The 11,748-nt window shown below is 38.3% G+C and overlaps 1 protein-coding gene across 1 annotated transcript; it reads left to right on the top strand.

Annotated features, from left to right (window-relative positions):
- The first annotated feature begins 485 nt into the window (after positions 1–485).
- LOC137615058 (golgin subfamily A member 6-like protein 24) lies at positions 486–2,420 on the top strand. The gene has a single exon (XM_068344691.1). The coding sequence runs from the start codon at positions 486–488 to the stop codon at positions 2,418–2,420; it is 1,935 nt and encodes a 644-aa protein (XP_068200792.1).
- The last annotated feature ends 9,328 nt before the right edge of the window (positions 2,421–11,748 follow it).

The following is an 11,748-nucleotide window of genomic DNA, read 5'->3' as shown; positions in this document are numbered from 1 at the left end:
TCGTCAATTATCTTAAAATCTTTTAATTTGATTGTTATTACTTCTCTTCCAGTTTATTTATTTCCTTGCTTCCTTTTCTCATTGGACTATTTTTCCCTGTTTGAGCCTTTGGGCTTATAGCATCATGCTTTTCCAACTAGGGTTGTAGTTTATCAAATAATAATAAAGTAATAATAATAATAAAGGTAAAAAGTTTTTAGATGGATGGTATGGGCCTCTGGATTATTTTCAATATTCAGACAGAAATACTGAAGAAAAAAAAAAATCTGTATAATTCAATATTTATCAAGAATAATTAAACAAAACTTCAAATATCTTCGATTGAAATTTCTTGGTGAATATTTCTACCAATTTTCTCAACAAAATTTCCGAATGAAATTGTATATAAGGCTTTGGAGAACTGCTAACATAATTCCTTTCAAGACGAAAGAAATTTTTAGACGCTCACCAAAGCAGCTAAGAAACAAAGGTGAAACTTTTGAAGAATGGCAGGATTACTGGAGCATCAAGAATTCCTAGATAATCTGTGGAGGTTTCTGAGCCAGATCTGGCAGAAGGAATTTCCTTGCCCGCAGTTGCTGGGAGACTTCAGGCGGAGATCTGTTGTTGACGGCATAGTTTCTTTGAAGAAGAAATTGGAAAATCTGGCTGAAGAAAATGCTGCTTTGCAAAAGCAGCTTCAGGAAATGCAAGTGCAAAAATCATGTAACCAGTTCCCGATCAAGCAATCTCTCCAGTCTCCTGAATTCAGACGACTGCTCCAGAAACACATTGAGGAAAACATCAAACTTCATGAGAACATCATAACTCTGAGAGCAGAAAATGGTGCCCTCATGCAGGAGATTCTGGATTTGAAGAATCAACTGGAAAAGCATGAAGAAATGGCTCGCTTCAGCAAGAAGAAAGAAGACAATGAACATCTCGAGGATTTATTGAGGAAGCTTGAAGATAGAGAGAAGTTGGAAATAGCGGCCTTGAACCATAAAGTGGATATGCTGGAAGAAAAGATAGAAGCGATCCACTTGCCCAGTGTCTCTTTCATGCAAGCATCAGAGATTCAAACACTGATAACGGGTGTTCAAATTGAAATTGTGAAGATGAGAGAAGATCTCAGAAATCTGAAGAACGCTGCAGAAACAAACGTTGAAGAACAAGATCGGCGTCAGGCTCGGCAGTTAGATGACTACGAGAAACTGATTGAAGAGTTGAAAATCGAAGTGAGGGAACGTAGTCTACAAAGAGCAGCCTTGATTGGTCAAGAAAACATCTTGAAGGAAAATGTGCGACGGATTGAAGGCACTAACCGAGAATTAGTCATCCAGATTGCTGATCTGCAAGCACAGCTGTTAGATAAGGAACGAGAAGTTTCTGAACTGAAGAAAGATGAAAGCAGAATGAAGAGTGTTGCTGAAAAATGCAGCAAAGAAAAAGAAGGCCTCATCGAAAAGTTGAATGAGAAAGAGAAGCAGATTGCAGAGCTGAAGGTGAATCTGGAGAAGAAGAGTGTAGAGAGAGCAGAAATGAACGGTCATATAGAAAACTTGAAGGAAAAAGTACAACTGATGGAGAAGACTAACGATGAACTGGGCATCCAGATTGCCCTTCTGCAAACACAGCTTATGGATAAGGAAAGGCAAGTTTATGAGTTGAGGAAAGAAAGGAACAGACAGGAGAGCAATGCAGAAAAAGAAATCAGGAACCTGAAAGATCGTGTGGAAAAACTAATGAAAGAAAATGAAGATCTTGGAAAGCAGTACGAATTAGGTTGCACTAGAGAGATAAATCACCTGAGAGAACAAATAGTACAGCTTAAAATGGAAAATGAGAAGATAAATAATCTGAAGATTGACAAATTAAAGGAAAACGCGAAGCTACAAGGTGTAATAGATGAGAAGAATAATAAGATAAGCCGTCAAAAGTGGAAGATTGATGACCTTAGAGCAGAAATAAGACATCTTAGGAATAAAGGCCACAAAAGGACAACAAAGGAAGTGGAACTGCAGGGTAATGGGCTGCATGGCCAGATAGAAACTCCCAAATTGGACAAGAATCTTGAGGACGAATTCACCAAGGAGAACCCCTCACAAGAACAGGCAAATCCGTCGGAAAGTGAAGCAGAAGAAGAAACAGAAGTGAGTGAAGATATCCATAATTTGGAGGATACTCAGAAAAACTGGAAGCAGAGAATTGCCGAAAGGCTGGGAAAGGGTCTGCATTTGGATCAGAAAGCTAACCCCTCACAAGAACAGGCAAATCCGTCGGAAAGTGAAGCAGAAGAAGAAAGAGAAGCGAGTGAAGATATCCAAAATGTGGAGGACACTCAGAAAAACTGGAAGCAGAGAATTGCCGAAAGGCTGGAAAAGGGTCTGCATTTGGATCAGAAAGCAGAACCCACTGGAAAAGAGGAGTGGACTGATTAAATTATCATGGTATAGACGATGAAGAATTATCAAGGATATGTTTTCTCTGTTAAGTTTCAAAAGATATATGATTCTGAAGTCAAAAGACATCGGTTATTTTTTTTTTTTAGAAAGGATTAATTTTCCAAGTGATCACTTGTTGATCACGCACTTAGTTAAAGGCTTTTAGTTTTAAGGAACAAGTACATCTTAGGATTTAAAAGGAAATTGCTTTGTTGGAGATGAATTTAATTTTGATTTGTTTATTTGTATAAATTTTGTATTAAAGAATTTAATTTCAAATTACTTTAACTTATCCCTTATCTATCGTTGTAGCATCACTTCTGACATGATGAATTAAACAAAATTTATATACATAATTGTATTGACTGACTGTAATATTGGCTGTTAGCTGGGTAGCATAGATGCCTGTAACCTGTTCGTTTAGGCAACTGATAATTTGCAATTACATTATATATTACATAAGAAACAAAGCGATTTCATCTTTATTTTACCATTATTTTTACCCATCATTTCGTTATTTTACTCATTTGAACGAAGTACCAATAATTTATAACCATTTCTAATCCAAAAGCATACCAAATTGAGTATCTTGTGCATGCATTGATAAACAAGTTTTCAACGAAAACTATTATTTTTCTCCTATTTTTCTTACGTTCCAATGTCACTATGTAGTATTGGGAAAAGGAAATCTATCGCACCAATGCGTCAAAATTAAAAGTATAACAAAACTATAATATATTTTTCGTGATAATTTCTTTACGAAGAATTATAGCCATATATTCCACGGCCAATTTCAAGGTATATTCATTGGAGCTTATAATAATTGTTCTTTAAAGAAGTAAAAGTAGAGAGGATTTCTGTATGTGGATGAAGTGAGTAAAGTGATCATCGGCATGAAACTATGGAATATGTTTGCCAAGAAATTGTTTGCAGTGTTTACCAAGAAACTATATGAAAAGTGTTTGGCTCGAAATTGTTTACAAAGTTTATCAAGGAACTATTTGAAGTGTTTGGCACGAAATTGTTTTTCAAATTGTTTACCAAGAAACTGTTTGGAAAGTGTTTGCCAAGAAACTGTCTGGAAAGTGTTTACTAAGTATCTGTTTGGAAAGTGTTTGCTAATATACTGTGTGCAAACTATTATGAAAGTGCTTTCGAAGACTATGTGATAACTGTTTGCAAAGAAACTGTTTGCAAATTTTTTGCCAAGAAAGTGTCAGGAAAGTGTTTGTAAAATGTTGGTTAAAGTGTTTGTAAAATGTTTGGAAAGTGTTTGCCAAGAATCTTCCTGCAAATTGTTTACAAATTGTTTGCTAAGACACTGTCTTGAAAATGTTTAAAACTATTTGAAAGTTTGCCAAGAAAATGTGTGCAAACTGTTATGAAAAGGATTGACAGGAAATTCAGAGAACTGTTAGCAAACTGTGTGAAAAGTGTTTGCTAAGAAACTATCAGGAAAGTGTTATCCAAGAAACTGTCAGGGAAATCTATGCAAACTGTTAGGAAAGTGTTTGCCAAGAAAATGTCCTGGAAGTGTTTGGAAACTGTTAGGAAAGTGTTTGCCAAGGAACTGTCAGGGAAGTGCTTCAAATTGTTTGCAAAATGTTTGCAATGAAACTGTTTACAGTATAACAAACTGTTTAGATAGTGTCTGTCAAGATACTGTCATGAAATTGTCTACAAAGAAACTGTTTATAAACTGTTTGGAAATTGTTTGCTAAGGAACTATACTCAAACTGTTAGGAAAGTGTACTGTATGTCAAGAAACTGTTTGCAACTTAGTTTCCGTAAAACATTTTGAAGTGAGAAGAGTCAGCTCAACAGAATATTTTTCTCGAAAGAGCTCAGAAACAGAAACTGGTTTATGGAAAGTATTTCCCAGAATAACTAAAAGTGGCTTCTAAAGCCACTGGTTCTAATAACACTTTGCTGATAGTTATAGATTAATGGTGCTTTATGCCAGCACGGGCCTTTACCCAATCAGAAGTGTTAATAGGTAGTAGTTTGGCCAGGCTACCAGCGACCTGTTGAAATACTGCTGCTAGAGAGTTATTGGATCCTTTGACTGGCTAGGCAGTACTACATTGGATTCCTCTCTCTGGTTACGACTCATTTTTTCTTTGCCTACATATACACCCAATAGTCTGGTCAGTTCTTTTGATATTTTCCTCTGTCCTCATACACCTGAAAGCAGTAAGATTACCAAACAGTACTTCTTCACTCAATTCAAAGTATAAAAATTGGTGATGCTGATGTTGGGATTGTGCCTGTTGTGAAAAATTTGGGTGTACTGATAGATTGTAATTTGTCAACGAGGGACCAAATTGTGAACACAGTGAAAGTGTGTAACTATCACCTGAGAAACATAGCATTTATTAGAAAGTATTTAACAGAGGGCAGTACAAAATTTTAGTGATGAGTCACGTAATATCAAGGCTTGATTATTGCAATTCTCTGTACTACAAATTGCCCAATACACTACTAAGAAAGCTTCAAAATGTGCAAAACCGAGCATTAAACTACGGGAGAGAATAACTCCTGCATTGGTCGATCTACATTGGTTACCTGTTAAGGCTAGAATTGAATTTAACATTTGCTTGTTGACCCACAAAGCACTTACAAGTGATAAGCCTAAATATCTTTGTGATTGCTTGGTCCGCTACCCTGAAGCTACCAGCGCCGCTGTAAGAGTTAGACATGCTGATGACCCGCATAGACTATTCGAAATTAGTGTGAATCATGCAATAGGAGGAAGAATGTTCAGTTATGCTGCACCGAGACACTCCAACGACCTTCCACTCGATGTCAAGAATAGCAATAATGTGGCAGTTTTCAAGAAAAACCTGAAGATTTATCTCTTTGGAAAGTGTTATGATAGTGATCTGAAAACTATTAAGCCAGAATACAAATGCTAGCGAATAACTGAAAAGATACAGAGCAAAATATTAACTGGAAAGAAATTATTTTCACACACCAAGGCCCGCCTGAACAGACTCTTAGTGTCTGATGGAGGGCGAGAAATAAACCCCTAAAAGTAAAAGTAAGTAGACATGCATCCTGTCTGCGACTACAAATTTTCTTGACTGCAGCATAACATTTTAGTGCAGCGAGTGAAGATTCTGCGGCTGGTATACGGCGGGCTACAAGATCAAAGACTGTTGCGTGCCCCTTGCATCACACCCACGATTTCACACAAATTTTGCCCGTACATCCCCGGTAGCTGGTAGTGCGACCAGTTGTGCCCAACGCCTTACATGAACTAAACAGAGGACCTCGTACTTGAACCGTATTGGTCGTATGGCGATCGTATGAAACCGTATTGGTCGTATGGCGATCGTATGAAACCGTATTGGTCGTATCGCGATCGTATAAAACCGTGTGTACACTCTTGTGAATCGTACGGTGATCGTGTGACATTTTAGTGTTAATCTGGGTGTTGGATGTAGGACTTTGGAACGGTTTCACAAGATTCCATCCGATTTATATACAATATTGACACAGTTGAGCTCACTCTTGGAGTGGACTTCATGTGCGGTTGTATATACGGTCTCACACAGTCTTACAAGGTCTCTCACGGTCTTGTACGACCGCTACTACGATCATACACGGACATGGCACCCGTGCCAGTTTTTTTAAAGTTTTAAAATTCATACACGGCTTTCACGGATACACTCGAATGGCCCGAGTATAACTCGGATAAGGCCACGGTTGGTTCGGTTGTATGTACGTTTTACACGGGTGGCCAACCGTATAAGCCGTGTGTTCTGTGTGAGACAGGCTTAATATCCGATGTTTTATATAAATCGAATGTAAGGGTAGACAAGTGGGTCATATTCATTCATGTGCTTCTTTGCAAGTTTTTTTTTTAATTATTACTACCGTTGAATTATCTGAGAATATTACAAAATTTAGAATGAATTTCTGCGCCCCTCCAATACTGTTATAAAAAAAATGTCTAAAATCGTCTCAATAACCTGAAGTATGTCCCAATTATTTCCAGCTTAGCACAATACCACCGAGTAAAAAGTTTTTTCCTTCTATAATCCAGAATAAAAGGCTTGGTTGACAATAAGCCTTTCCAAGAGCACCCTTCCACATAGCCCTCTATATTCTCTCTCGTGATTCCCTATCTTCCTCTTCTCTCCCACTTGCTGTTCTTCCTCACTTTGTTCTTCCCTGGTTCATTTTCCCGCTCTGGAATTACCATTTCCTGGTACCCACTTCTCCGTATGATCTTCCAGATTATTTTTCTCCTACCTTTACTTTCTCCTATGCTTCTATTCTTATTCCCTCACTTGATTCTCATTCATCCCCGTTCCTATGTCCTTCTTAACCAATTCTATTTCCTGGTCCGCTTTAGTCACTTTCCACTCTGTTCCTTATCCGTAAATCCCTACAATACAATTCTCTATTCAATAATTCCTTACCTCCCTATTCGTCTTCCCTATCTTTGTCTATTCACCCATCTCCATTTCATATTTCCCTTTTCTTCACTTTCTCTCTTACTTTCCCAGGTATCATTTACCCTATTCGCCTTCTCAGGACCACTTATTTCCCATTTTCGTACTGGATTTCCGTCCTCGCCCATACCAGATATATTTTCTTCCCTAACAACCTATCATGGTCAATTTCTTTTCCCGTTTCCTTTGCCATTCTTTCCCTGGCTTAATATTCTCTCATTCCTTTCCTCAATAATCGCTTCCCTGGTCTAGCATCCTCTCCTTCCCAAAACGCTTCACTGTCTTAGCTATCCTCTGCTCATACGCTTCTCTATCCTAGCATCCTCGCCTCCCCAAAAAAACTTCACTGCCCTCGCATCCTCTCCTACCCAAAATGCTTCACTATCCTCACATCCTCTCCTACCCAAAAACGCTTCACTGTCCTCGCATCCTCTCCTCCCCAAAATGCTTCCCTGTCCTAGCATCCTCTCCTCCCCAACCGCTTCACTGTCCTAACATCCTCTCCTCCCCAATCGCTTCCTTGTTCTAATATCCTTTCCTCCTCATATGCTTCACTGTCCTAGCATCCTCTCCTCCCCAACTGCTTCACTGTCCTAGCATCCTCTCCTCCCCAACCGCTTCCCTGTTCTAATATCCTCTCCTTCTCATATGCTTCACTGACCTAGCTATCCTCTCCTCCCCAAATCGCTTCACTGTTATAGAATCTTCTCCTCCCCAACCGCTTCACTGTCCTAGCATCCTCTCCTCCCCAAACTCTTCACTGTCCTAGCATCCTCTCCTCCCCAAAACGCTTCAGTGTCCTAGCATCCTCTCCTCCCTAATCGCTTCCCTGTTCTAATATCCTCTCCTCCTCATATGCTTCACTGTCCTAGCATCCTCTCCTCCCCAACCGCTTCACTATCCTAGCATCCTCTCCTCCCCAACCGCTTCACTGTCCTAACATCTTCTCCTCCTCAATCGCTTCCCTGTTCTAATATCCTCTCCTTCTCCTATGCTTCACTGTCCTAGCTATCATCTCCTCCCCAAAACGCTTCAGTCTTAGCATCCTCTCCTCCCCAAACGCTTCCCTGTTCTACTATCCTCTCCTTCTCATATGCTTCACTGTCCTAGCTATCCTCTCCTCCCCAAAACGCTTCACTGTCCGAGCATCCTCTCCTCCCCAACCGCTTCACTGTCCTAGCATCCTCTCCTCCCTAAAATGCTTCAGTGTCCTAGCATCCTCTCCTCCCCAAAACTCTTCACTGTCCTATCATCCTCTCCTCCCCAAAACGCTTCACTGTCCTTGCATCCTCTCCTCCCCAACCGCTTCACTGTCCTAGCATCCTTTCCTCCCCAAAACTCTTCACTGTCCTAGCATCCTCTCCTCCCCAAAACGCTTCACTGTCCTTGCATCCTCTCCTCCCCAAAAAGCTTCACTGTCCTCGCATCCTCTCCTCCCCATCACCCACTTTTCCCCAGCATCCTCTTCTCCACCATTTCTTCCCCATCCCTATTCACATCATTTTCGATATTGTTTTCCCTCAGAGGTCAATTACGTCCCACGTGAGATATTGGGAAAATCTGAAATCCATAAAGTGTAGTGATTCAAATTACGGTTACAGGAGAGCTCTTGCGCAAGGTAGATTATGCACACCGAGTGGGTTCATGATGGAGTGGGGGACGAAGGAGCCATTATGGACCTTCCTTTCCCCCTCTACAGGGGCTAAAGTTGCCAGCGCTAAGCTATTCTCTGCAGATTTACTTATTGCAATATGGGTAATATGATAGCTGAGGACGGGGGAACGGAGAGGGGGAGACAGGGGGGATATGGGAGGGGAGGCAAGACATTAGAAACGAATAATTGCCGAAGTTTAATGAGTTCAGTGGTGTTTCTCCCGGCCAAGACGGAAAGGAGGAAGTTGGAGGAAGTTGTGTCATTTATTGGTTTCTTCGATTCATTGCAATCGTCGCCAACTTTTGCTTGGAATTTTCTCCCTCTAGAAGGTGAGGAGGAGGAGAGAGATCGGATCTAATTGAAGCTCTTGGATGTTTCAGGGAAATAAAAGGTTAAGTAGACTTTTTATGCTTGGTTTTTTCTTTCTAACTAAAAGGTAAGGGAACGGAGATTATATCGTACAAAGTTTCTTTGTAATATGCAGAAATTAAAGTGATACTAGAATTAAAGTTTCTTATTAAACAAACTTAACATTGATGAAGAATGTAGGTTCATTTCACATGATTCAAATCGTTTTGAAAATTGTAAAAGGATTGAAAATAAGATGCTGTTTAAACACAAGTTGGGACATGACCTTATGGCAAAAAGCTATTTGTTTTTAAAGGCTTTTAATAACTAAGGATAATGACCCAGGTGCTAGAAAAATACTATCTCTCTCTCTCTCTCTCTCTCTCTCTCTCTCTCTCTCTCTCTCTCTCTCTCTCTCTCTCTCTCTCTCTCTCATGAACCAGACTCATGTTGATTGCTTCGACAAATACCTAATGTATATATATTTCTTCACTTGATAAAAGAAAACAATTAAACGAAAGACAATAACTAACAAATTATTTCCGTATCTGATAAACCTAGATTAACTAAATTTAGAGAAGATAATTAAATCGTTACCACATGAATGATATACTCATGAGAAATCGAGTATGTGGCGAGCACTACCAAATAACTAATTAAAAACCCGACTGATTGCAGATAATAATCAGAATAAAAACCTTCCTCATTTATGAATAAACATTAACCAAAATCTTTTTATATCGTTATATCGGACCCTCATAATTCCATGAGTTCCAATCAATTCAATAAGTAGAAATTGGGAATGACCCTACATATGACCCCCACCCCTACCCCGCTCGAATGACTCCAATACGAAGCCCCTCAGGGGAGACCTCTTGTGGCCAAGTGGACCTCTGAATTGATAGATCCTCGAATGGCAACATTCAGAATTTTGGAGAGGCCCTTGTTACGAAGGACGAGAGTTTTCGAGGATAGGAGAAGGATGGAATAACAAATGTTTTGCCTCTCTCTCTCTCTCTCTCTCTCTCTCTCTCTCTCTCTCTCTCTCTCTCTCTCTCTCTCTCTCTTTCTCCCGATTGAAATCAGTTAACAAGTTTTGCTGGTTGAATTATATCTTGTCCTCTATAGATAGTTTATAATATGGAATAACAAATTTTTTGCCCCCCCCCCTCTCTCTCTCTCTCTCTCTCTCTCTCTCTCTCTCTCTCTCTCTCTCTCTCTCTCTCTCTCTCTCTCTCTCGTTAACTTTTGCTGGTTGAATTATATCTTGTCCTCTATAAATGACTTATAATGAGCAAGACAAAGCAGACTACACTGTTAAGAATTAGCAATAATTAACAGTAAAACCCTGGTATAAATGTTACCAGACATTTTCCGTTTAAAAAACTGATATATCGACGTTAAGGAGTGACATTACGGACACCAGCCCGTAAAAGATAATAAAAGTATGGTAAAATTACGGTCGTGTGTATTTTACTGAAATACGGCTGAGAACAGTATATTTTTAAGGAGAATTTCCCATTAAAATTACGTTTTTTTTTTTTTAAGTGTATGAACAGTTTGCATCAGATATGATCGATTATAAAAAAAATTATATAAAGAGGATGAATAACATTTGTATATTATAGATGAGGTGAATAATGAGACAATCATATCGGGATGGGTGTAAATGATATATGTATTTAGAAGACAATTTGTTGGCTTTATTGCCCGCGATAAATAGCCAGAGTTATATTTCATTATCTATGAATCCAAATAAAAACTATTTTACACAGTTCATTGTTTGTAAATACAATATATAAACAGAATTAATATGTTTCATTGTAATAAATGAAAAGCATACATGATTGCAATTATATAAAGAATTTTATTATAAATGAAAGGTTTCGAACTATATATTTAGTTATAAATTTTCTGTGTCAGTGTCTGTTTCGATAAATAGGTGTGTTAATTATTTCCTAGAGGAATGCATTTCATTTTGATGGTACATCATAAATTCTCGTGATGTTGATGTTACACGGAATGTTTCTGGACAGTGATGTTGCACATATGAGATGAATGGTCTCCCAGGCCCTAGTGACGGGGCTTATGGCCACAATTCATAACTCAACGAACTGGGAAATGACTAAAATATAAGTCAATGAAGGTGGAGTAACACATTATTCGAAATAAAGAAAAGAAATACGAATCTATGCTAAACAGTTTTATTAATAATATTCATTAAAGCAAATTATATCTTGAATCATAAATCCTATACGGCGAAAAATAATATCACCCAAATATTGGTATTCTCGGCACTGGCTACCAAGCTCTCTCTACCTTCGAATAACTCGAACCTACGAAAAAAAATATGAAACATTCAATACCCAACGAGATCAAAGGTAATAAGTTGAAATTGAGATCAAAGTAATTTATAGGATCTTGTTGAAAATTATATGTAAATTAATATTAATTATAGGTTCTGAGCTTATTTATTAATAGATTCGGTAAATAAGATCTTGCTGAAAATAATACATTAATTAGTATTAATTATAAGTTGCGAGTTTATTTATTAATAGGTTCGGTGAATAAGATCTTGCTGAAAATAATACGTTAATATTAATTATAGGTTGCGAGCTTATTCATTAATAGGGTCGGTGAATAAGATCTTGCTAAAAATACGTTTATTAATATTAATTAAAGGTTGCGAGCTTATTTATTAATAGGTTGTGAATAAGATCTTGCTGAAAATAATACATTAATTAGTATTAATCATAGGTTGTGAGCTTATTTATCAACAGGTTTGGTGAACATAATTTTAAAACTACAACTTTCAAAGTCTAGTTCTGTGTGCCATCAGAACGAGACCTACCTCAAACAATGC

Source organism: Palaemon carinicauda, chromosome 21 (assembly GCF_036898095.1).
Source record: "Palaemon carinicauda isolate YSFRI2023 chromosome 21, ASM3689809v2, whole genome shotgun sequence".
NCBI classification, from domain to species: Eukaryota; Metazoa; Arthropoda; class Malacostraca; order Decapoda; family Palaemonidae; genus Palaemon; species Palaemon carinicauda.
This window is presented reverse-complemented; position numbering and strand designations above follow the sequence as displayed.

Bases quoted from the DNA above. Each gene is read 5' to 3' on its own strand.
- LOC137615058 (XM_068344691.1), top strand. From the start codon at position 486: ATGGCAGGATTACTGGAGCATCAAGAATTCCTAGATAATCTGTGGAGG.